Source organism: Ambystoma mexicanum, chromosome 1q (assembly GCF_040938575.1).
Source record: "Ambystoma mexicanum isolate Mex_15411 chromosome 1q, UKY_AmexF1_1, whole genome shotgun sequence".
NCBI classification, from domain to species: Eukaryota; Metazoa; Chordata; class Amphibia; order Caudata; family Ambystomatidae; genus Ambystoma; species Ambystoma mexicanum.
Genome location: NC_090922.1, coordinates 1,407,914,673 through 1,407,942,061, shown reverse-complemented (window position 1 = coordinate 1,407,942,061; position 27,389 = coordinate 1,407,914,673). Strand labels below are relative to the sequence as shown.

General features: G+C 46.3%; 1 protein-coding gene across 1 annotated transcript in view; it reads right to left on the bottom strand.

Annotated features, from left to right (window-relative positions):
- LOC138548412 (vitamin D3 hydroxylase-associated protein-like) overlaps nt 1-27,389 on the bottom strand; it is a 571,296-nt gene that overhangs the window by 484,298 nt on the left and 59,609 nt on the right. The window contains exon 2 of the mRNA XM_069642275.1: nt 7,207-7,320. Within this exon, the coding sequence (XP_069498376.1) occupies nt 7,207-7,320 (114 nt within the window). The remainder of the gene's footprint in view (nt 1-7,206; nt 7,321-27,389) is intronic.

Below are 27,389 nucleotides of genomic sequence, written 5' to 3'. Positions count from 1 at the left end.
AGGCTGAAGTAACGAGGTAGCAACAACTTAAAACCCCAGTAGGAGAGTAAACCAGGGGTTGGAGAGGAAGGGAGAATACCCTATATGTGGAGTAAAAGATTGCGAAACTTAAGTGAACAGAAAACCCCTCTTGGAAGCATGAATTAGTACAAATCAGAAAGGGAAGGAACATACCCCTTTGCAAAAGGACATCAGAGGTCTGAAGAGAAAGAAGCTGTATATTGTGGAGTATATTAAAACTGAAGCAAACTCAGGGGAAGAGTCATCCCCCTTGAGATTGTGGAACTTTGTTGCTTCTTCACAAACAGATGAAAGCGCCATTTTAAAAAGGGCTAGAAGAAATCCAGGGGGGAAAGAGTACCCCTTTTCTGGTGGAACCTTATTTGTTTTCTTCACCTTTTTGAACATTATGTTTTGGAACTTTTGCAAGCTGCAGGTGTACAGCTAACAGACATCCCCATTTTCACGTTATATTAAGTTTGGAGTGTGAGGGTCAGTTTAGGAATTTGGACACATTATAGAGAACTCTTTTTGATTTAGACCTCTTGACACAGACAGTCCTTAGTTTTGGTGAGGCACGGAAACTCCTCCTAGAGATAAGGATAGGTAGGATTTCCCCAACCCACTCTTTTGTTAATCAAAGTCTTTAACCATCACTGAAGAGGTTACTGTGTCTGAGTCTTACTCTTGATTCCTTACAATTCTAAAAGAGAGAAAGGAGAAGAAAGTCTGCCTTTCTGCATAAAGTCAGGGGCTGACTAAATTGTGCCCATAAATTTACAACTTTAACACAAGTTGGTATGATGTCCGAGGAAGAATGTAAGAGAATTATGTTTGCATAGTTTTGAACTGGTCCCAAAAGTTATGAAGAGGACCTTTTGGCCATGTGGAATCATTTTGTTTTCCTAGTAATTTTCTACTTTTCTTGTAGCACATGGGCTCTGAATTTGAATAGCTTTGCTGTCTAAGACTTGAGCATGCAAGGTGTAGTATGTTCAATTTAGGGAGATGGTTCTGTTGCCTTGGGTCTGATGGTGAAGGGTGTTACATTTATGGGGGTATTTCTGCTGTATAGCCTGGCCATGTACGATGGAGGACATTTTATTTAAGGGAAAACACCAGGAAATGGTCTCAATAAATGGTATGAGATTACAGAAATCAAGAACTAACACGGATTGATTATGAAAACACAAGAACGTTTTTATGAACTTTACGGAATTTATAGTAACAGGAAGCCATGTGGTCAACATGTGGTCAACAAATGTGGCATAGTTTAGCTCATGCTTCTAATCTAAACAGATAGAGAAGTTGCCTATAAATAGGGCGAGAAATTAGAAAAATGTGGCCATTTCATTCAAGATATTTTAGAGCTCAAATAATATACCTTTTCAGAAAGTTTTAAGTAGTTAAAAAAAGACATACAATTTTGACCACAAGACAGTTTTTTCACATACATCAGAAAATCTTTCTACCCGATGAACAATCTCAGCTGTGACAAAGTCCCATTCCCTTTTATTGGGACATTAATGGGGTGACCAAGGGGGTCAGGGACCTTCCGAGGTAGTAGATGACTGCCCCGAGGTGGTATGGCCGGACTGTTGGTCAACCTCCCTTAGTCCCAATGTCTTGGCAGGGGACTGTCGCATGCAAAGAGCAGATTGCTAATGGCCCTTTAAGGGTCTTGTCAAAAGAATTGGAGCCTAGGGCGGGACAGACTATGCGTATACACATGTTCAGGAAGCCCTTATCTGAGTGGGCAGCGGTCTGGCCAATTCCAGAATCAAGAAAGGCCATAACCTGCTTTCCCTCCATCTGGATCGGGAGGTAATATCGCCTGCCTGGCTTCATTTGGCCCAACATCTCTGCTTATTCTGCTGTTTCGAAGTCTTGGTATTCTGGCTCAATCTGCCCTGCCTAGCTGAACTTGACAATGGAGAAAAAGTTGAACTTGGACATTGTGCTTCCAGACATTTATGCTGAAGAGAGACTGAGGCAGACCTAGTTTTTAAATCGATTCCACAGAATAGGGGAGAGGCCACACTTACTGCTTCACGTTGGAAATTTGTTTCGTTTTTGGATTGTTAATTACTTTCAAAGTAGTTCTTTGAAGAATTGTGTGCAGAAAGCAAAAGGGTCAACTTAAGACAACCACAGTGGAAAGTGGTTAGGTTGGTGAACATTCTAAAATTGATTCAAGTACTATTGGTCTGATGAAAACAAAAGAGAAAATCAAATTTAGGGCCATACCCAGCTTGGTTTCGTCTGTTAATCTATGTCCATGATATGACACATCTTAATCCTATCTAGCATGAAAACCATGAAGAGTAAAGTTCAGTGAAATCGCCAACAGGTCAGATAGTAGCAATGAAGAGGAGGGGGCTACATCAGGCTCCTCTGGTACAGGACAAGCAAGTGGAAATAAAAATAGATATCAGTACCAACAAGGTGGCTATACAGCATTTTTGGGATGGGATAGAGGAGGGACCCAAGATTCTGAGATCTGCAACTGCAAGCTGGAGTGGAAGGAAATGGTAATAAATAAAAGAAACCATCATCTAGACCCAGCTGAGTTGACCTGCTCTATCACAGCATAGTTGTTGTGATAACTAACCCACACAATGCATAAAATGTAATACACGGTTTAGAAAAATTTGAATTACACAACTTTTTGACAATAAACCAACATACAACTCTTCTAAGATTATGGCTCTATACAAGATCACCTGAACCCGTGGATTTTGAAAACATAACACTTGGAGATCACCAACTGGTTAAAAACCAAGAGTAAAAACAATTCTATGGTTATGCCATGGTTGAGAACGGTGTCCAGACATTTGGTCGAATGAAAACTGGTCGAAAGACATTTGTTCGACGCAATTTGGTTGAAAACCAAATGGTCGAATTTTTTTTTAATTTATATATATATTTTTCGGGTTTTCGTTTTTAAAAAAAAGGGTTTTTTAGAAGAATAATGGGGCTTGGGGGGGACCCCCCCAAAAAAAAGGGGTGAAAATAAAAAAATAAAAACATTCGACCAATTGGTTTTCGACCAAATGTCTAGTAACCGTTGAGCAACGTGCATTTGAAGACTTCAGCTTGGATACAGAAATAAAAATTAAGAGCACAGACAAAAGAAGAGTCACAGTAATAAATGCTTTGGGGGATGTACAACAATGGGGGTTTTAGGAGGTTGAGTGTAGAGCCCAACATATGTTTAAGAGAACTAATTAAAGATACATTATAAAAAATAAATTTACAACCGCTCTAACCGAAGAATCGATAAACCAACACGTTTAAGAACAGGAATAATTTACACTGGGCCCAAAATTAATTTAAACTCCCAAAATCTGCCTGCCCATCCAATAGTGTAGAGTGGGATCCATAGTAGAGTCCTCAATTAAATATGTTTTTTTCCCCTAAATGAGTACATTCCAAAAATGCTAATCGTATTAATAAGACAGAACACAATCATTACAGTGGAGGTTTTGAGGTGCATCATCACAGAAGTCTCTCATCGCTCTCGATATTGAATATTTATATACCAGAATAATTATGGATAAAAGCTGGGATTTTGCATTGTGACCCTCTAGAATATCACCCAAAATAATGTGGCTATTAGTGTATAATGGTGGTATGGAAGGAGAATGTCTTTCAAATGTCATGGTGCATTTAGTCACAAAATGGAATGAACACACATTGGGGAATCAGCGGCCGCCAATATAGCTCACCTATATGTGGAATCATTTGAAAATGCAGCTATTTATGATTAATACAATCCTTTTATACATATCTTAGTCTGTAAAGGCTTTGTAGAATGGTGAAATTACTAGAACCCTCATTTGAAATTCACACCCACCTGAATTAAAGATATTGTGAACTTTCCTTGCTATCGCCATCTATACATCTGATAACGGAAGGTCAGACTGTATGAGAACCTACAGCTGGGAATTCCCTGTTAAGGTACCACTCTTTCCATCCAACACTAAGCCCCTTTGGGACAACGTACTATTATGGTCATTTTTATGCTCATCTAAAAAGGACAACAATAGAAGTGATTGTATCCCCTATAGCGAAATTCAAAGGTAGAGGATATCGAAATTACTAAACAAGCAATATTATTATTATTATTATCATTATATTATTATTTTTATTATTGTATTTAGTGAGCAAAGGCATAGCTTTGGGAAGCAATGGAGTGCTTTACAAATCATAGGGGGTAGGATACAGTGAGTAAGCAGAGAGACGAGGGAGCGAAGAGGATGAGGGTGGGCATTTTGGCAGCAAGGAATCTACAAGCAACCAGCGGAGGAGTAGGTGGGGAGCAGATCACCCATTGTTAGGTAGGGTAGGGAGTGGACGGTGTGGACCTAGTTATTAGAGTGCAGCCATTACTTGAAGAGGTTGGTCTTGAACGCCTTCCTGAAATGTAGACACGAGGGGTGAGTGTAGCGTTGATGGGGAGGCAATAACCATAGGCTGGTTTGGGGAAAAACAAGCATCCTGCCTAGAAGTACGAGCTCATATCCTCTTCACATTCTCCTTCAACACAAATGGCAAAGTTCAAACAGTTCTCTTTGGCAAACACATTGCCTATCTTCTAACAGTCTGTATCACAATGTCTTTACAACTTGACACCCTTCTCCTGGTATCTTGATTTAAGAATTCAGCACAAGGGGGAATGACTCCCTTCACCTGGTTTTGATTACCAGTAGAATGACTTCCTTCTCCTAGTCTCCTTCCGCTTGGTTGCACAGTTTATCAATACCAGGGGCAATGACTCCATTTCCCTCTCTTCCACTTTGGTAACACAGTTCATCAACACCAGGGGGAATTACTCCCTTCCCCTGGTCTCCTTCTGCTTGGTTGCCCAGTTCATCAATACCATGGGAATGACTCCCTTCCCCTGGCTTCTCTTCCACTTTGGTAAAACAGTTCAACAACCCAGGGGGAATGACTTGCTTCCCCTGGTCTATGTAATAAGTAGTTTCTGCCACAGTTCTTCAAATGATAGAAGGACCAGCAGCCCTGCTGCTCCCCTTCTTCGATTGGCCTCACTTGGTATCTCTCTCTACCAAGTAATGAAACAAAGAAGAGGACTTGTGTTATTTTCTGAATTTGGGTTCCAGACCTTGGTCTCTCTCTCTCTCTCTCTTCGGTTTGGGCCACTGGATGTACTCTCTCGCCAAGTACCAACATGAGGAAGATGCCTTACTTCTTGATTTGGGCCCCAGACCTCAGTTTCCCTCACTCTTCGGTTCAGCTTACTCTCTCGCCAAGTACCGCCATGAGGAAGATTACTTGCTTATTGATTCGGGTCCCAGACCCTTCTCTGTTGGTCAGTGGTTTTCGCTAGGCCACTGGGTTGAGGAAGCATTCCTCAGATGCAAGACCCTCTCACCACCTGCCTCGCTTCCCTACCGGGCCTCCCGAACTTCCCCATGCCCGTCACTGGAATCAGGTAGCACTCCAGTTTTTCCTTGGATCGTGGTGTCTCAATGACAGCACCAGTGTTCCTTCTCCCTTGGTCCATTGGCTGCTTGGGTCTCTGCTCGTCTTCTCTGCTTTGTTGCCCCGATGCGGTCACCAGACCGTCCGGTCCACCTGGCCAGAGTCGCACCACTGCGCTGCTTGTCAGGACTGGCGGAGGGGCGTTGCTTCCAGCTCGACCTCTGGACTGCCCCGGCTACTTGCCTGCATCCGCCGCTCCACCTGGTTCTTCTCTGGATGTAACATCAAAACACCTGTAGCTGTAGTTGTCATGTCAATCTGTATTCCTCCTATGGGCTACCCCGTCCCAGTACTTGGGTCAGGCAAACCCTCAGGGTTCTCAAAACCTTCTTCGTCCCAGTACATCTGGTCATGTCATTCTCTGATATGTTATAGAAGTTCATGGGCCTACTCTCACTATAAGAGTTTGAAATGGTAGTGGGGCTTAAGAAGTAAAGGGGTGACCAGAACATGGGTGGAGGGTGGGTATACTGCGTTCTCCCTGATTTTCTCCCTTATCCCCAGAGGGGAGGTCTCTGCCAATGAGATCCCCCTGATGAGTAAAACCGTCAGGGCGACTATCGGGTAGCAGCCTCACCACCCTGGCCCTCTGAGGAGAAGTGACAACATCTCAGGATTCATCACACAAGTTATATGCAATTTTATCTACTTTTGTAAAATCATAAAGTCTCTAAAACCTATCTTGCATTGATCAACAGACCGTGTTAGAATATGCTTTTGAAATGCGCTATGCAATGCCATTCATGTTATCACATTCTTTTTGAGGTCAAACACACAAAACCCTCCCTTTTCTTAGTTATGGTAATCTTTATTTATCTGGGCTACAATAGTCCATGCCACAGGTGTTCTTCAGAGATATGTTTAAATAGAGCGCCCAACATTTTGGCACCTGGAAAACACAAAAGAGGGAAAATGTGTGTTTTGAATGAGTGTCCAGTTTTCTTTATCCTATTGTAGTGAGGACAACTTAATGGACACAATATTTTCCCTACAAATAAAAATAGACTCTGTACATTGGAATGTATGTAGTCAATTGGCAGTGGTGGTGCTTTGCTGCACTGGACCAGCTTAAGAGGAGCATGTACAGGGATTGGTTATTTGCATATGTTCCTTGAAGGTTTTCTTGCCATTTAAATAGATGTATCTTGTACAAATTATGGCATTAGAAGTCTAGCCAACTTATATAGAAATCCCATGTTCCATCTTTAAATGAAAAATAAAGTATAACAATGTGTTGAAGGGGCAAACGTGGAAGCTCGAGTTACATTTCTTTGCAGGTAGGACAAACCATATCGAATACTGCTGTTCTTGGGGTAGAATAGCTGCATTTTCAGTTCTCTAATTCCCTTTTAACAATGCCTACTAGAAGTGGGGGAATGTTGAACATCAGGAGGGAGTATTAACTAAAAGGGTTCCTCGCTGCATGCATAATCAAGCATTGCTCTTTCAGGTTACTTTCCAGCTTTGTTATCTGCCTCTATTATTTGGAATGCTCAATTAACCAGCACCTGTCTTGCAATTAGTAGCTAATAGCATTTGGATGAAAAAACTCTTGGTAACAAAGTATAAAATTCCAGTTTAACAGAGATGCCGGATGGTGGAGACCTGGCAAACATGTGCAAGTCAAGGAAACTTTAAGACTGTCCAGAAGCTAAACATCAAGTACCAATGACCACCAAATATTTCATATCCCCTCACCTTTCCCATGTAAGTGTAGACGGCGCTCTCTGGGGACAGGGACCCATCTTGCAGTTTATTAGTCAGCTCCACAAGAGACAGGGAAAGGATGGATGCGGGGACCAGCCCAGGATTCTGAAGTAGAAACACACATTTTTCTATTAATAACAACACATTTACGTGTACCTTCTATAAATATGTACTTTGTCATTGTGGAACATTTACCTTAAATAGATTAAAAAAAGAGAACCCAACAGTTTTGAAGACTATAGTATACACAAATCATTATGCTGATGTAGGGACTCATCATACAATGCATGTAGGGATGTATGCGGACTTGTAGAGTGCACCCTCATTCATGGCGATTTGCTGGTGTTCGGCAAGGGTGGGATGTCTTTAATAGTATTTAAGAACCAGATTCGAATATCCAGGTTTTAAATTTTCTCTGGTAAATGTAAAACCTGCAGATTGAGTGTGCGTGAGTCTGTGGCGGGGGCTGAAGAGAGGTCTATATAGGGTGTGACTGTGAAGCGAATAGCCCAGAGTGAAAGGAGCGTGGTTGTGTAGTGAAGTAGTCGTGCAGGAAAGTAGTCGCGGGTGGAAGAGAGGTATTAGGGGGGAAGAGGGGATAATAGGAGGAACATAGTAGTGAGGAGAGGAGTGTAGTAGTGGGAGGAAAAAAATAGTTGAGGGGCGGGGTATTCTGAGGAAAGGAGTAGTAGAAGGGAGAGGAGAGGAAGGAATAGTAACATAGAAGGGTGGTAAACCACTTCCTCATAAGACAAGAGATTAGACACAGTAAGGGTTAACGATCCAAAGACTAACCAGGGGCAACAGACGCCTGCGAGGTTGGGCATCGGTAGTAGATATGAGAGAATGGGCCCTACAAATATTACAAGACTGTCGAACTGTCCCCACGGCATAGCATGATTTCTGACTACAGTGTCCGTTTCTTGGAAATGTATGGGCTACCTGTGACATACAATAAAACGTTTGTATGTTTGACAGGGATATTCGCATTCCAGCTATTTACGTTCGAGGTCATACCACCTTCTTTAATCCCAATATACTCCCCCTGCAATCTAAACTCAAAACATTGGCCTGTAACATTAAACAATATATCAACTTTGGACATATGAGCCCATCCCCTAACGTTCCACCTGTTACACTTTCCAAACTGTGGTCAATGAACCCACCAGTGTATGTCTGTCAATTTTAACAGTTAGACCAACGGGATGGATTAGAAGCCAGACAGTCCCTACTGTCCAACCGACAAGTGTATCATGGCTTAGTTTATTCCCCTCACTTTAACTTTCCATACTGTAAGGCACTCATGGTGGCAACAGTAAAGACAGACACAAATGATCACGATTCAAGGGTGTTTCTTTTTTTTTCAACAATACTTTTTATTAAGCATTTAAACAAGTGAAAACTGCAGACATTGCATTGTCAGCATTAGCAGTTGCAATCGACAAACACCATGTCACATCAGCCCTCTGGGAGAAAAGGCTGGTAAATGCTCCAAGTCTGGCAGGCAGCTTGCCCAGGGCCTGTTGAGACTCCAACAGGGCCTCTCAGTCCTGAACCAGCGTGTGAGCGGGGGCCTTCGTGTGAGGGCGGGGTATTGTGTAGCAAAGTCCATCAGAGAAGCCCAAGTGTTTAAGAAGGGGCCTAGTTTCCCAGCGTGAAGTGCCGAGATTTTTTCAGCTGCCACCACTTCCCAGCATTTAAACCACCATAGTGAGCTTACCGGACCCTCTGTACTTTTGCAAACACGGGCCAGTGCAATCTTTGCGGCTAGAAGCAGATGAGTGCATAATCGTGACATGTGCCTGGACACCGGGAATGCCCCTCCCCCCGTTTTACCCAGGAGAATGACTCCCGGATCCCAGCGTATGGATACACCTGCAATTTCTTTGCTATGACCTACCACTTCCCTCCAATATTTCTCCGCTCTAGGGCAGGACCAGAGGAGATGGAACAAGGAGCCATTTTCAGAACAGCCTCTCCAGCAGTTCGGGAAAATGTCCGGGTTGAGTTTATTCAGTTGAGCCGGCGTTGCATAATATCTATAACAAATCTTGTAGCCGCATTCCTTGTTGTGCTATTAGCTCCATGGCTGCCTCCAAACCGGGTTCCATTACCCGGTTCCTGCAATGGGGACTTACCGGGTCATTTCGGCATAGGAGGACCCGGTAAGTCCTCCTTGCAGGAACCATTCCCCATTCCCATTTGAGCCCCCATAGGTCTCAATTGGAATGGGGAGGGAGGTAACAACGGACACATTACAGGTGTCCCGTTGTTACCTCCCTCTTCCCCTCGCGGGACCCGGAAAAGACGTCTGGTTTTACCAGACGTCTGATCCAGGACCCGCAAAGGGAACCACGTAATACGCGCTCCCGTAATGAAGGGGGCCGGTCCCGAACCAGCCCCCTTCCTTACGGGAGCGCAAGCCTCATAATGAGGCCCATTGAGATCTTTTATGTAACCTGGACCAAATGTTCCCCCATTCCATGGAATCTATCTCCCGTCCTAGATCCCTCTCCCATTCCACCATGTATCTCTCGTTTGTGGAGGGGTCGGTTCTATCTAGGAGTTTGTAGAGTGAGGACACCTTCCCCCTGCCTTTCGGTGCTGCAAGAGTGAGCTGAAGAGCTGAAAGGGCTCTCGCCCCCTTTATCTTCACCACCCTATTTGAGGCCCAGTGCCGCAGTTGGGAGTATCGAAACTGCTCTAATTCTGAGACCCCAAATTTCTCCTTACACCTCTCAAAGGAAAGGGGGGGCCCTCCTCCAGGAAATCCGATAGGATCTGGAGCCCTCCAGCTTGCCATGCAGTGAACCCATGTGGGTAGATTCCAGGGGTGAATTCAGGGTGGTTCCACCAAGAGGTGAGTGGGCCTAACCAGGCAGTGCAACCCCATTTGCGGGCTGCCGCTTTTCATTTGCACACTGTATTGCTGGTAGATGCTAACAGGCCTAGTTTACCTTGGATTTTGATAGGTGGGAGGTGCGGGAGATCTGCCAAAGGCACCGGGCACCAGGCCTCTTCTATGTGCCTCCACAGGGGATAGTCTGAAGGGAGAACCCAGGCGAACGCGTGAGACAGCTGTGCCGCTAGCGCATACCTGTTCACATCCGGCCCCCCTAAGGCACACAGCTCCCTCCCCCGGAGCAAGATTTTCTTCGCTATTCTGGGCATCCCCCTACCCCCCCAGATAAACTTTTGCACATTTCTTTGTAGAGACATAAGTTCCTTATCTGGGAAATGCACTGGAAGGGCAGCGCAGTAGTATAGCAACCTGGGGACCAGGTTCATCTTCACGCCGATATGCGGCCAAACCACGATATTTCCTGCGCTTGTCATTGTTCCAAATCTCGCTCGAGTTCGCCGAACAGCCGCGGGAAGTTGCACTGTGATGTTAAGGCTGGATGTCTAGGGATCCGGACACCCAGGTACCCTATGGACGAAGCGGCCAATGGGATTGGGAGGGCCTGACGAAGGCCCGCCTTATGCAGTTGGTAAGGTTGATTGCCATCACTTCCGATTTGTCAAGATTCACCCTGAACCCCGAGAGCTGGCCGAATACTTCGATTTCTCTCCAAAGAGAGGCCAGCGAAAGGAGGGGGTCAGTTATAGTGAGCAGGACATTGTCCGCATATAGCGCTACTTTGTACTCCCGATTTCCCACCAAGAGCCCCCGAATCCCCCGGTTATTCTGGACCCTATTCGCGAATGGCTCCATGGAAAGCGCAAAGATCAGAGGTGATAAGGGGCAGCCTTGCCTCGTGAGCCTGGAGAGATTAAGCGCCTCTGACCTAGTGCCTTTGACCCGCAGTTGCGTTTTGAGGAATTGGTAATTAGCCATCACCCAGGTTACAAAGTTCCTGCCAAAGCCACAGTGCTGCAGAATGGTTCGGATGTAGCCCCAATCCACCAGATCGAACGCTTTATGAGCATCCAGTGATATTACCAGCGTCCCCTCCCCCGTTCTGGTGGCGCATTCAATGAGGTCTATAATACGCCTAATATTATCGTGTGTTACCCTCCCTGGGATAAATCCTGTTTGGTCTAGATCTATAATTTGCGGGAGGTGTGCGTTCAGCCTGGCTGCCAGGATTTTTGAAAAAAGTTTACTGTCATTATTCAGCAGGGAAATAGGTCTATATGATGCAGGGTCCTCGGGATCTTTACCTAGCATGTGCAGGAGAACCGTTATTGATTCCGCCATTGACTTGGTGATAGCCCCTGTCTCCGGGAATGAGTTGAATAGCCCAGTTAGTTGTGGGGCTAAGATGTGGGAAAAGGATTTATAAAATTTAGCCGTTAATCCATCCGGGCCCTGGGTGGAATTTTTCAAGGATTTAATGGCCTCAATCGTTCCTTCCACTGTGATCGGACCTTCTAAGGTTCTCAGTCTGGGCCGATAGTCGAGGGTTTTGCTGGCAATAAGAAATTCTGGTAGCCCCTCGAGGATTGTAGGGGGCCCGACATAATCGCTTTGTGGTGCTCCACAAGCACCTTCATCTTATCCCGGTTGTCATAGTGGATATGACCCATCTTGTCCCTGAGGCGGGCTATAGTATTCCTAGTGTGGACTCTTTTTAGCTTGTATGCTAGGATGCGGTACGCTTTGTTGGATCTGCTATAGTAGAACTGGTTGGTGAACGGAAGGGGTTTTGCTGAGCGGTGCACCCAGTGCATCTCTTGCGCTATTCTAGCTTTGCGTAGCACCTTTTCTCCCTTCCTGGACCAACAACCTTGTAGGTCTTTTTCCAATGACGAGACTGTCCCCTCTAGTTTAGCCCCTAGGATCCTTGAAACCCTTTGTAGCTCAGCCCCGGCACTTATGAGTGATCCCAGAATCACCGCCTTCATGGCATCCCAGACAACCCTGATGGGGGTCTCCTTCCCCAGGTTTTCGGAGAAGTAGTTATTTAAAGTTTCCTCGGTTTCCCTTTTTATATTTGCATCTAACAATAGGGAGTCACATAGCTTCCAACACCTCGTTGGTGATGGGGGGGGGCCCTGGATGCATAGGTCCGCCAATACGGATGCATGGTCCTAGATTGTCCCCGAGTGAATCCTTACCCCCTCTAAGCATGGGTAGATGGCAGCTGTAATCAGTAAAAGGTCAATTCTGGAGAATCCTCTATGGGCATGAGAATAGTGCGTGGAGCCTCGGTCCCCCCCATTGGCCAACCTCCACGCGTCCACAGTCCCAGTGTCCCTAAATAGTTTGGATAAGGCTAGTGCTGAGGCGAAGTCTAACTTGGACGGTGGGAGTGTTTTATCTACGTTGGGGTCTGGAACAGCGTTGGAACAGCGTTAAAATCCCTCTGCGAATGTCAAAATTAGTGGAGTGAGTTTCGCTAAAAATTTGTCCTGCGCGGTGTTTGGTCCATAAATGGAGATTAAGGTAATTGGTTGTTCCACCAGCCACCCCTTCAGTAAAATGTACCTGCCGTCTGGGTCGCGCTTTACAGTGATTCCCGTCAGAGGGACTTGTTCACTTAGCAGGATAGCTGCACCTCTTTTCTTCCCCCCGGAGGTGACAAAGAATCTTGCTTTGAACCTCTTGAATCTCACCCGAGCTTCATCAACCGGGAGCAGGTGAGTCTCCTGCAGAAAGACAATGTCTCCCTCTATCTGACTGAGTGTGTGCTCCACCGATCTACGTTTCCCCGGAAAATTGAAGTCCTGGACGTTCCATGTCAGCACTCTGAGCTCTCTTTCGTCAGCCTGCCCCACGGGATGCCTTGATAGTTTTTACTTTGGCGCTGGCAAATGGCACTCCCGTGCCGGGTTCCGATGCATTCTGAGATGGCCCAGGGACACCCCCTGGTAAGGCCCAGCCTGACAACCTCAATATTTCCCAGTGACCGGACATCATCATTAGAATTCGAGACAACCTACAGAGCGATAATCTATGGAAGACAAAGCCAGCCCCGAAAGATAGTGGAGGGGTTAGGATCACCCCCGACCCCCAGGTCCAATCCAGTCCGTTCCTGGTCCCCATGCCTGCTCGATGAAAAGTGATCAAGCTCAATTTGGATTTGGCTTCCTCTGCGGAGGGCCCCAGGGTTTGCGCTGCTTATTCACCCTTGTCCATGATTTTACAGCTTGCTTCTTGCCTTGCTCTCCGGCATGTGATTCTGCCTCGGGTCCGTCGCTCAGCACTTCAGTGCCCATTAATTTCTCGGCCTCCTTCAGCGATTGGAATTGATACTGCACCCCTTCACATAGGAATCTGATGGATGTGGGGAACCCCCATTGATAAGGGATTTTCCTTTCGCGCAGCCAAGCCGTCGGTGGCTTAGTATAAGCACTGCAGGAATGGTAATGCTGTTTTAAAGGCTCTTCTTGGCAGGTGCATTGTATGAGGATGCTGGACATCAAAAACTTGATCACATGGGCATCAACACTTAGGTAAGCACATAAGGCTCTGGCAAATTAATGTAGAGCACATTTGCACCCGGAGGTTTTCTGAAAGTTTCATTCTCATACAAAAGCACAGCATGGATATTAATCCACAATAGGACAACGATCAAAAAAATCAAATAACGATTCGCCCCTACCTCGCGGGAGTTTCAGTGCAATTACATTCCAGCTAAATAACGTTCCAAGGTATTCGTTATTAGTCATCCCACACATTGAAAGTAGCAAAAATCGAATCTTCTTGTTAAAACAACATACCAATTAATTATTCATGAGCGGCGACCCCCTCCTTTTATTCCCAAGTGTGACACATTCTGATACTGTCGGCCTGATTACGAGTTTGGCGGTAATGTTAAAACACACACTATTTAAGACGGACACATGTTTTACTCATCCGCATAACTGAGAAACATTTGCAGAAGTCCAAAAGCTTTTGTATAGAGGAAATTGCATACACACAAGCTCAGCCTCGAGAGCCATTACGCTTGTGGTAATAATTCAAGACCCCAGTGAAGTGGGGTATAAATGAGTTTTTAACAACTACACTTCTTTCTTGCTCAATCTATGGTGCAACGTGCAAGTCTTTTATCCATGCAGCTGCCACTTCCATCAATGGTAAATGATTAATCCTCAGCTCCAAACACATCATTTGTCTCAAGCTGCATACTAACAAGTTATTTCTGAGGGACAAGATCCACCCTTAGAATTTTATTGCATCCAAAGGGTAATCTCTTTTTCGTCAATAATTCCAACCTATGTGCAGCATAAGCAACAATAGCCTATTAAAGTTATTGTTTAACCTTTACATGAGATTCCAAACCTGTCAAGTTCAGACTTAACTTACAGATATAAAATGGCTATGTAAATCATTTGTAGCATTTCATCTTTCAATAACTATGATTGCCGCTCCATCGGGTCCTCAACGCAAATATTCATGTATGCAGTAAAAGATGACTTTCTACAAAGCATTAGGCCACCTTTGAATTGCCTCTCCTCCAGCTGGCTCCAAACACATCCCATGATGTTTGCTTTAACCTTTTCAGATGGGAAAAAGAGGCACCTTCGCACCATAAACAAAGATCAGCAGGAAGTGTTCCTTGTAAATTTATATGAAAGCGGGAGGGCCGCAAATTATCCCCATGCAGAGAGAAGCCCCATCTTCTGAATCTTATGCACAAGTTTTATCTGTGGGAAACCATTTACTAGCCCCTCACTACTCAGTCACTGGCTAATGCTGGATTCCCAGGAGCTGCTTTTAGTTCGCGCTTAGCCAATCTTAATTTTTCAATCCCTGCTGGTGGTGAAAAGGGGTAATACTTGAAACCAGTTAAACATTGCCTTCCAACTTGGAGAAGGCATGGAGAGGTTCAAATGTATGCCACAACAGATGTCAGTGGGAGAGAAAGCACTATAAGAGGATTCTGCACTATCCAGGCAAAGTTGCTGAAAGGATGATATAGAAAAAATTCATGTGCGTCGTAAAGCAGCATTTCTACCGGAGAAACGCTTTCTACCCGGAAGTGACGCCTTAAGTGGAGAGTTGCTTTGAATGCTGAAATAGTACTCAAGCCTGAAAGGCACTTTCACCCTATAATTGGCACTTGAACCAGATAATTGCCTTGGGTCCCAATGCAGTCTTTAAACCTGAAATTTGTTTTGGCCCCGAAATATAAGCGATTCTTTGAAGTCTGAATTACTAACCCCAAGGTGCCTTTAAACCTTCTGAAATGGACTTGCAGTCTTTTTTTGATAAAGATCACCTTTTAAGACTTAGAGATGACAAAACATTGATTCTGGAGTCTGCCATTGATGTGGCCGAGGTTAGTGCTGCAATATTGCAACTGAAAGACGGAATATCGCCAGGGCCGGATGGGATTATTTCGGAATTTTATAAAATATTTGTTGAGCAAATATCGCCTATTTTATGTGTCCTCTTTAATGAATTTTTAAAGTCAGGAAGGGTATGCGATTCAATGACAGATGCGATGATTACTGCCATTCCTAAACCTGATCGAGATCACAGGAAGTGCATTAATTATAGACCTATTTCGCTGTTGAATGTGGATTTCAAGATATTTACAAAAATTTTGGCAAATAGGCTTATGGTTAATATGGGTGATCTAGTGGATGAGTCTCAAGTGGGTTTTATCCCGGGCAGATATGGATATGATAATATCAGGACTCTTTTAGATGTCATTGGAATACATCATAATAAAAAATCGAAAGGAATAATTGGGTTTTTTGATGCGGAGAAAGCATTTGATCGAGTTAATTGGAGGTTTTTGGAATGCACTTTATTAAACATGGGATTTGGACCAACCTTTATGAAAATGATTGTGTATTCATTATGAGGTTAAAGCAAGGGTGACTATAAATGGTTTAATATCGGAGTCTTTCTCTTTATCCAAGGGCACGAGGCAAGGGTGCCCTTTATCGCCTTTTTTTGTTTGATTTAGCACTTGAGCCTTTGGCGGCTTATATTAGGCAATATGGAGAAATTAAAGGTTTGTGTGTTGGAGGTGTGGAAGTTAAAGTATTGTCTTATGCAGATGATATGCTGGTCCTGTTGTCTAATCCTGAACAGTGTGGATTGGTTCTGAAACGGATGTTTGAAGAAGTGGGTAAGATTTCGGGCCATAAAATAAACTGGAATAAGACAGATATTCCCGTTGTCTAATGACTGTAGTAAAGATATTTTGAAGGTATGGAAATGCAAATGGTCTCCTGAGTATGTTAAATATCTTGGTGTGTATATCATTAGTGATTTGAGGAAAAATATGCACTATAATATTGATAAACTAGTGGATAAAATTATATATCCAATAAGACGATGGAAAAGACTTCATTTATCATTATGGGCAAAGATAAATGCGATAAAGATGATTTTATTACCAAAAGTATTATATATAATCCAGTTGATTCCGTTATTGATTTCCAAAAAACAGATTATGGAAATTGAAAAGATTTTTCAATGTTTCTTGTGGGGGTTGGGTAAGAAGCCGCGGATCCCTAGATTTATGCTGATGCAAAGTGTGGATGAAGGAGGTTTTGGATATCCTGATTTATATAAGTACTGTAAGGCGTTCCTGCTCAAGAAGGGTACTTATTATTATACGAATGATGACTTTGCATGTGCTATATGGCTATGCATGGAGAGAGGGGTTTGCAATCCGTATCGTTTAAATAGCCTTTATACCATGGACAATATGTCAGTTAATAGATTAAAGTTGAAGTCTATAGTGGCAACCAGGCAAACCTTGCAGGGATGGTTTGGAGAGAATTGCCAGTCGTATGGTTTTAGTGAAGCTGCTTTTCTTTGGCACAATGAGGTTTTACAATTAAACAATAGATGTTTGATTTGGCAAAATTGGGTTCGGAAGGGAGTTTTGACAATAGGTGATATATTGGGTGGTGATGATCTTTTGGCATTTGGGGACATACAGAGGAAATATGGGTTGCATGAAAGAGAAAGACAAAAATATGAAAACCTGAGCTCCCTGATCTATCTTAGGAAAAGGATGATTGGCAATTCATTGGGAATCAAACCCGCACTGTGTCAATTGCTTACAGGATAGGAATATTCTGTGCGTACATATATGACCTTTATGCAATTGGAAGATAAACATGTTGCGGCGTGGGATAAATTGAGAATGGTGTGGTCGGATGATCGAAATATATATTTTACGGACAGGGAATGGAAGGATATTCTTAGGGTAAGTGCCAATGTAGGTACGGATTTGAACTTGCATCTGATTAGACAGAAGGTGGTGGGTAAGGTGTACTGGACACCAGTTAAAATGTATAAACTGGGGTTACAAACTGATAATCTATGTTGGGATGTGGAAATGATGTTTGCACTCTTATGCATCTTCTATGGGATTGCTCTAGAGTTCAGACTTTCTGGACTGATGTGATTGATAGAATTGATTTAATTGTGGATGTAGCTTTACAGAGATCGGGTTATTTCTACATCGAGGTAGGTGTAGGTGTTCTTTGATATATATTGGTTGGATAAATAAGGCTTTATTGGTGGCCATAAAACTGATCCTTCGAGTTTGGAAAACTAGGAAGAAGCCTACAGTTGAAGATTGGTTAGTTGATTTGTGCACCTTTTCGAATTTTGAAGAGTTCTCATTTAGAGTGAAAGACAAGGAAGAGGTGTACAATCTGTTTTGGGGTCCATTCAATGCCTTTTATGATTGACATATATATATATATATATATATATATATATATATATATATATATATATATATATATATATATATATATATATTCCTTTCTGTATTCGATTCTTCTGTGATTTAATTTAATGACACACTAATAAAGATATTTAAAAAAAATAATTAAAAAAATAAAAACCTGGAAAAGGATTTGCATACAAATGGACGCTGTGAATCTTCAAAATAAATAACAGGAAATACTACATAAGAAATTGGGATCCATCCAAATTTTGTTGGGAAATGTTGATCCAGTAACTATGGGTCAAATGGTCGGACATCTTGTGCAGTGGTGTCCCCGTTCAGATCCCCAGTCATGACTATGTCATGATGTACCCTTAATAAAGGAAGCCTCTTGCCGGCATGTACTTTAGTTTGGTGGCAGACTTAACGGCAACTCCGTCTATGGCTCATTGTTTGGTTATTCGCCATGTCTCACAGACTGTGTCTGTGATTGGCCCGTGCGGCCATGGACCCATCGGCGGTGACTGGGTGATACGAGGTAACTCCATCAGCCCGTGTGACCACAGCCTGGCTGCTCTGGATCTGTGTGATCACAGATTAGAGTGTCTGAGCAGGCTGCACCCTGCAGCTATTCTTGCCGCGTGAAAATGGCAATACTAATCCTTGCTGTATGCCCATAGCAACTGTCTGGCCGCCACGGGCACCCCCGAGTCCTCCACCACATCTTCGAAAGTTGACAAAACGCAAAAGGACACAATGGAGTCATCAGCTGGAAACACTGGGTTCAGGAGTGAAACTTATAAGAAGACAAAAGCTGAATGCTCTTTTGGCAACTCTGGTAAGCGGAGAAACTGTATGGAACTTCGAGAGAAAGTGATTTACAGAGTTTACAGAGAAGAAGGATGGGTATTGACAGGAAGGATTGACTGAACTGGACACGGTCCCCTGATAAAAAGTGAAAAAGGATGTTAGAACTGTAATGTACATTGATTTAGTAAAACTAGATGCAAGCATTCTGGCGTTTACTTGTTTTAACGGTACCACTCCGTCACACCGGAGAGAGATTTCCGCTATTAACCTTTGGGAAATGCAACTTTGGGATCCTTCTTCATTTACAATTCACAAAGAAATACACACCCATCAAGTTCTTCACTTGCCCCTTATCCCCTTTCCTTGTCTGTCTTTCCGGTAGCCCCCTCAACTGCTATTTTGCTCGCTTTTCCCCTCAAAGGCCATCCGAAGTGATGACAGAGAAAGTACTCTTTGGTCATATTCTATGTCAAGACAGGAGTCTTCTTATTATGCATAACAATCTTTACTTACTGACACCACAGCAGCAAAGGAAAAACCTTTATATATAAACACATTTCTTTTAACTTAAAACTGAAAAACAGTATTTCGATGATACCGAAGGGAAAAATACCAAACCAAGATGAAGGACAGGTCATGCCCGGCTAGCAACCAATAGGCAGAGACCCTCCCCCATATAAGTCATTTTCTCTAACATCCTATCCTCTTTCTTTGCTGCTAACACAAGCTAAGTCATTCCCTTTGGTTATGTACTTTGTTGCGAGTTGGTGTCTATAGCATTGTTCAGAAAGTTCTATCTTGATACTAAGTTCATTGTCTAAGCCTCTTTTTCCTTGGTTACACGCTGAGGTGCTTCCCATGAAAAGCATGTGTCAGTGGCAGCCTGAGAGGTTTAGGTCGATTTTACCGCGCACACATGGTCGTAATGACCGAAAGTTGTAAAAATGCTACCACCAAAGGTTCGAACACCAAACGTTTGTACCTTTGGTGGTAGCATTGCAGGTAAGTATAATAAAAAAAAAAGACTGCAGGGGCAGCGGGGGTGTCCGCCGCAACACCCCGCTCACTATACTTGACTGTATAGTGAGCAGGGCTTGCAGGGGACACCCCCGGCAGACCCCGTAGTATGTGTGTTTGCATGAGAAAGGTGCAAACTTTTGGTAGTTCGCACCTTTCTCATGCGAACGTTCCGACCGCGGCCAAATCAGCCACGGTCGGATCACTCGGATTCGCCTGAGGCGCCGTGTTTATCCCTCGCTCCAGCCTTGGCCGACTTTTGCAATCACTCTTTCACCAATGGAACCTTCCCTTCCCCCCGAAGCACTCTCTTGTGCACCCTCTTCATAAGAAACCCTCAGCCGACCCCTCCTGCCCGGCTAACTATCGCCCGATCTCCATTACTCCTTTCCTGGGCCTAGGCAGAATCTTGAAAAAGCTGGCCATCTCCCAGCTTAATCTTCATATTGAATCTGTTGGTTGTCTCCATGACCATCAGTCTGGCTTCAGAGCAGCCAGAAGCACAAAAACTGCACTCCTGAACATCTGTGAAGACCTGCTCTCTAACCTTGATGCCAATCACCCCTCTGTCCTCATCTTACGCAATCTCTCCTCTGCTTTCGACATGGTCAACCATGCCAACCTGCTCAACAGGCTCTGTGATAACCTGGGTATCACTGATCAGGCCCTGGCCTGGCTGACCTCTTTCCTCTCTGACCGACCCTCCCAGATCACACTTGGGCCCTTCCTCTCCTCCATCTCACTCTCTATCTGTGGTGTTCCCCAGGGATCTAAACTTTCTCACTGGCTGTTCAACCAATACCTGGCACCTCTTGCCCACCGCATTGCTGCTCTCTGCTCCACCTTTCCTTGCTACCCGGATGACACTCAGCTTGCTCATAGGCTCCCCTCAGCTGCCTCCCCTCCCTCTCTCATCCCGGATTGTCCGTCTGCAATCCAGGAATGGTGTGCCTCTAATGATCTCTGCCTTAATGCCGGTAAGCCGGAGATCCTCCTCATCGGCACACATGCACTTTCCTTTCCTGTCACTCTCTGGCTGCCCACTCTAGGCCCTCTTCCTGCTCCCATCTATGAGGCTAAGAACCTCAAGGTCATCTTTGACCTCACACTCTCCTTCTCCCCTCACATCTCTGATGTCTCTAAGAGGTCAAACTACCAGCTGTACCTCGTTAGAGGTATTCTTCCTTCCCTCACCTTCCCCCAGAAGCTCACTGTCTCCAGAGCTCTGGTTCTCTCTAAGCTGGACTACTGCAACATCCTCTTTCTAAATTTGCCTGCCTCTACCCTCTGTCCTATACAACTCATCCAGAACAGGACTGCGAGACTTGCCCTTAGCCTCAAGCCCAGGGATCATATCTCTCCAGCCCCGAAATCTCTCCATTGGCTCCAAGTGGCAGCAAGGATCAAGTTCAAGACCCTCTGCATTGGCCACAAGGCCTTCTGGGGCCTGGGACCGTAATACCTCCAACTCTCTCTTCAGAAATATCTTCTAACTTGAGCTCTTCGCTCCTCCACCTCCAACTCCTTGAGAGTCAGTTGCTTCTCCAAACAACGAGTTGGGCGCAGATCTCTTTCTTCGGCTGATGCCTCCCTCTGGAACAGCATCCCTGCCTCTCTGATACTTGAGAAGAACCATCTCTGGTTCTGGAAGCAACTCAAGACCCTTTTCTTTGCTTCTGTCTTCTTCTCTCCTCTCCCCTGCTGATCTCTTGTCTGATACTACAATGGTCACCTGGCTACTCTCTGAATTCGAGCCCAGGTCCCTACCCTCCCAGTTGCACTCCTGTACTGTCCCCTGGCACCCAGTGCATGTGTGGTCTGTATCTGCAAACCCAGAGTCCCCTTACCTGCACTTATTGACACCCAATGTCTGCACTTCAACACTCGCACGTGCCACCTGTTGGCTGCACTACTGTTTGTGATCCTGTGTCTGGCACTTGCCCATCCCGCCGGCACTTCTCCCATCCCCTATCCCCTGCACTTGCACAATCTCAAGGTCACTAGGCCTAGAAAGATAATTGTTTTTGTCCTCTCTTGGTTTCCCCTGCCTTGCCTCATCGCGCCTTGAAACACTTGTGTATAGATACGTTATAAATGCCATATCATACCAATTCTGTTCATTTTGAAGTGTGACATAGTGTGTGCAGACAACCGGTACATTGATCTATTCATCCCGGCAGCATCGCACTCGCACAGAGGCCTGTCCTCCGGGCCCAACCATTGCCCGTTGACCTCAAGCTCGACGTGCACTAGCTAGCGGTGCTGAGTGTCAGCAACTGCAGCCTCCCTCTTTCTCCCCTGAGGGGATTTTATAGTCTAGGCGTGCTTTGCCGTCATGTGTCATGCTCCGCTCCCTGCGCCTGGGTAGGAAAACAAAATTTAGCGAGGCTTGTCTCTCATTTGCAATTACATTGGGCCCGCTCGCCTCAGCAGTAGATACTGCAGCGCTAACGCCTTCTCAGGGTGTTTGTGTTAAACACAACCTTACACCTCAATAGCGGTTACACTGTAATTAGTGGCAATTGCTGTGGAATTACTTGATCTTTTTGCTTTTCTGCAAGCCTGTCACCAGCCCCTTGATTAGTTCTTGACGTTGCCACGCTGCCCCATACATAAACATGGTTGCTACCAAAGCGCGGGGGGGGCACTTCCTCAGCTGATCCCAGTACCCAGGTTAGGCCTTCAAAGAAAAGGCAAAAGGTCTGGGGAGGATACTACATTTAAAGGGTCTGGGGGGGGGGGTGTCTCTTTCTGCTTCAGACACTAGAGCAATTCAAGACTCTATGGACTCTTCCCTTCACAACCATAGCTCTACCCTGGCCTCAGCTTTTCATAGGTTGATCAATAAAATTTTGTATTTTCAACCTCATCCTGAAGCTGGCCCTTCCCTTGCGGTACATGCCCTTAAGAAGTGTTCTGTAGGGGATTCCAAGATGGCCGCTGCTCTTTGAACACTGTTACCCTGGAGCTCCCGTCCTGTAACCGACCGAAATGGCCGATGGCAAGTAATTAGCCCTCCCCGGCGCTCCATACCGGTGGAGAGACGGACCCAGTGTTGCGAAAGGGTGCGGCGATTGAAACATGAGTGGCGGAGCAGTGAACTGCGGCGCTTGCAGGCAGGCGCGGGTGGTCTGGTTGGCGGCCATTGATGACGAGGGACCTCCCGAGCGCCTACTGAAGACTGTGCGGGACCAGTCTTACGTGGCTCCCGAACATCCGAGCCCAGACCTACGGCACGAGGGAGCACAGCCTGCAGCCTCCCGTAGCCGGTGCACCTGGAGAGTGATGCGGGGCGACCCGCAGATGGCAGCTGTCGTGTCTGGCTGTTGACGGTGGTCGGCCCCCCGGCTGTGGTGCTGTGATCAGTGGGGAGACTTCCGGGGGTCTGCTGTTATCCTGGCGGGAACTCTCTGGGGGAGTGAAGAGGCTCAGATCGTGGTCCCTGGTGCACGGAGCAGCGGGGGCGCGGGGTAGAGACCTGCTGGTGTTGCCCGACTTGTCTGCTGACTGGAGGCCGGCAGCGGGAGGTGGAGGGGCTGATCCTCTGGCTGGAGAGACCCCGGCGGCGCCCTGCACTAATTCGCTGCCTTGGAGATGGAGGTCACTCGTGGACGGGGAAGCGTTTCGGCTTGGTGGAGGGGAGAGCCCGAGCTGTGACAACCCTATGCATAGATCCATTGGGATCTGGGGCATGCTGGAGGTCAGAGAGACATAGGATGGGGGATTGATGCACCTGCCGCCCCAACTGATTCTTGCTGTGACTTCCCCCATTCCTACGCTGTCGCTGCCAGTACCCGGCGTCGGGCTGTGCTGGTCTCTCCATGGAGCACATTGGGCGAGACCTGGATAGATCTCTCTGTGGAGTAGTCCTGGGGTTTCTTCCTGCCCAACACCCGATCCAGCTGGGTTTCTGCCTGGGGAGAGGTGAGAGCGCTTTGGCCGGCACTGTGACACCTTATGGATAGTAGAAGCAAGATGGACTGAGGTGAGGTGTTGGCGGTCTACGCAGTTTTGTCCTGGACAGGTTGGTATCCCGGGCTGCTGGGGTGGCCGCTGCTACTGGCAGGGACCTGGGGAGAGAGTGCGAGTGACCCGCAGCTTGGGGAGGCATTGCAGTATATCGAAGCAACAAGACACCCCCTGGGCAGAGTGGCGTGTAGGGGGGCCAGCCGCAGAGATCCGCGTAGATCAAGCACAGTAGAGTAGACGGGACCCCAAATTCCCCGAGGTGCAACTGGACCTGGGGGCTTACCATGTCCAGGAATAGACTCCGGGACCCCCCCCTCACACTCCAAGTGCAGTGGTAAGAGTCGAGAGACCCCCCTGGCTAGTTTTTGGGCCAAAGAACAGGACCAGGAGGCGGGGCCTGGGAGGGAACAACCAGCAGACGATGGAGGAGGACCAGGGGGAGGTATCTCCCCCAGTGCGCCAAGAGGGGAATGTCACATATTCGGCCCTTCGCCAACTCCTCGGGGAAATGGTGGACAAGATCACGTTGGTGAACCAAAGTCAGATGGACATTCTGAGAGAGGATTTGGCTGAGGGTCTAAAAGATATAAAGCGGGATGTTCACAAGGTGGAAGAGTGCGTGGATACCAATGAACGAGCCATTCAAGGCCTGACGGAGGACGCGCGTAAGGCGGATAACTTGCTGGAAACCCTAGCGCAGGCCACTCAGAATCTGGAGACCCAAATGGAAGATTTGGAAAACTGCTCCAGGAGAGTTAATATACGAGTTAAGGCATTGCCAGAGACTGTGCATAGTCAGGTCCTGGCGCAGACCCTCATGACTATCTTCAAGGACCTTCTGGAGGGAGATACGGTTATCGGAGCTCGGGACTAGGCCTAGAGATGTTCTAGTGGCCTTCCACAGCTATGTGATAAAAGAAAGAATCCTTGGAAAAGCGAGACAAGCCGGCCGGGTATATTACAACAACAGTGAGATGTTTCTATATCAAGATCTGTCCCAAATAACTCTCAACAAAAGACGGCGGATGCGACAAATCTTGGAATTCCTCCGTAAGAAACAGGTTAGTGCAGATGCTTCACCCTTTTGCATTGGTATTTATGTGGGAGAATCAGCAGCGCAGGATCACGACCTGTGACCAGGGCCTGGACTTGCTGGGCATTGAGGAACAGTCATTGGCAGATTCAGAGGGCCCCTCTGGTCGAGACGGGTCCAACAAGACTTGGGAGTGGGCTACAGCCAAGCGGAAAAAGTCTAGGAAACGGTCTGCCCGGGCGGCGGGTCATGGCTCATCAGAGGGGAGCGGCTTGCACGCCCAATCTGTTTCTACAGATGCCCCGGTGGGAACCGGGGTTTTGCAGCCATAGCCGCTCAGTAGACTAAGTCCGGGGAGGGTGCTTGCTACATATATCAGTTTCGGCTGTCTGATTGCACAGGTGATTATAAAGGTTCAGGACGGGACAGGGAAGGGAAACACGTCTTGGGATGGGATTGGGATATCCTGCGTTGGGTGTTCCTGGGTTGCTGTTGGAGCTCAGCTCTCGCCCATTGGGGATGAGGGGAGCATGTTGCCAGCTGAGTCCACCCAGGGAAGGGATGGGGCGTTGGGGACAGGGAGGGGGGAGGAATCTCTCAGGAGCAGAGAGAAAGAGTAAAAAAGCTGGCCCATATACTCTGAGTATGAGGTGGGTACCAGGTAGGAGGAGGAGGACTGCGTAGTGGGTCTAGTATTAATGGTCAGTCCCTCAATTTGAGATGAACCACTTGAAGATTCTATCGCTGAATGTGAATGGGCTTAATTCTCCAGTTAAAAGGAAAAAGGTAGAACTTTACATACGCAGGGAGAATCCACACATAGTTGCTTTGCAGGAAACCCACATCCAGACATGAGAGCAATGGAGGGTCAGGACCTGGGGATATGGCAGGCTCCATCAGGCCACACAAATGTGTAAGAATGGAGGGGTAATCCTTGCCCTGAGGGATGGGCTCGACCTCTCGATTAACTCCATACAGAAGGATAATCAGGAGAGGTATTTAGCGTTATTGCTGGAAGGCAGAGGAGAGATTTATATGGTATTCACCCAATACAGGTCAGGACGCTTTCCTCCAGAGATCTCTCATCCGGTTAAGGGATTTCACCAAGTGGCGTATAGTTTTGACTGGGGATTTTAACCTGGCCTGGGACCCATCCAGAGACAGAAGCAGGGAAGTATGGGGCATGGCGGGCGGACCCTCTGGGGATCTTAAAAAGAAAATCCGAGACTTAGCTTTAGTCGATGTGTGGAAGGAAACACAGGGTAGAGATAGGGGGTATACCTTTTACTCCTGTGTTCATAGAACCCACACCCGTATCGACTACATCTGGGCTTCGGCCCTACTTTTGGGAGCTGTTACTGATATCTCCTTGGGGCCCATAGCGCTCTCGGATCATGCCCCTATGACAATAACCCTCCGTAGATTGCGGGGACCTTCTGGTTTGTGGAGGTGGTGGTACCCCTCATCTCTGTTTAAAGATCCGGTCCTGGTCAGGGAGGTAGATCAGGAGCTGGGGGACTATGTGGAGAAGAACGTTTGGGAGGATACGTCTCCACAGATATGGTGGGATGCCCTTAAGGCTACGATTAGGGGTAAAGTCCTGGCAATAAAAGCCAGGAGAGAGAGGGAGCTGAGGCTGGAAGAAGAGAGGGTGGGTGCGAAACTTAAGGAGGCAATGGGAAACCTGGCTACGAAGCACACACCAGCCATCGCCAAAGAAGTCCGAATATTAAGAGGACAATTAAAACTCATCCAAACTAGAGCGCTGAGTGCAGCTCGTTAAGTTTGCGCCAAATGCATTACATTAAAGCAAATAAAGCCGATAAACTGCTAGCCCGAATGTTGCGTAAGAACGAGCAACGTGGGACGATCCTAGCTATAAAGGGGGATGGGGGCCTGAGACTTACGAACAGCGATCTATGCCGCCTTATATACATCAAGTAACCCTGATCCCTATTGCAGAAGGCTTACCTAGACAGGATTGATCTCCCAGCAATCTCGAGGGAAGAATGGGAGCGACTAGAGGGGGAGATTACTACGGATGAGGTCAGGAAGGCAATATCTGCACTCTCCCCAAATAAAGCCCCTGGTCCGTCCGGATGGTTTCATGGTTGAATTTTTTAAAAACCATAAAGAGGTCCTAATTCCGCACCTAACTCGACTTTTCAATCACGTCGGGGTGAGTGGCGTCCTCCCGGGATCCATGGACGAGGCCAAAGTGACTCTCATATATAAGCAGGGCAAGGATCCAGAAGAGTGTGGATCTTACAGACCAATTGCACTTATGAATGTAGATGCAAAGATTTACACGAAGATCTTAGCATCCGGATTGGACTCCCTAATGCCCAAGCTAGTACGTAACGACCAGGCAGGCTTTATAAGAGGGCGCCAGACTGCTGATAATGTGCGGAGAGTGATCCATTTGATTGAGAAATATCAAATTAAAAAGGGATCCCAGCTCTTCTCCTAGCGATCGATGCCGAAAAGGCTTTTGACCGCATGGAGTGGAGCTTCCTATTGCCCACAATGGTAAAAATGGGTTTTGGCCGCAACTTCATGGCTTGAGTAAAGGCTGCCTATTGGAATCCATGTTTCCGATTGTTGGTCAATGGCCAGCTATCAGAAACAGTGCAAATCGGGAGGGGTACAAGGCAGGGCTGGCCCCTGTCCCCGTTACTTTATGCTCTCCATCTGGAACCTTTTCTAGAAGCGATAAGGGAGGACGGAGGGATAAAGGGCATGGTATTTGGCGG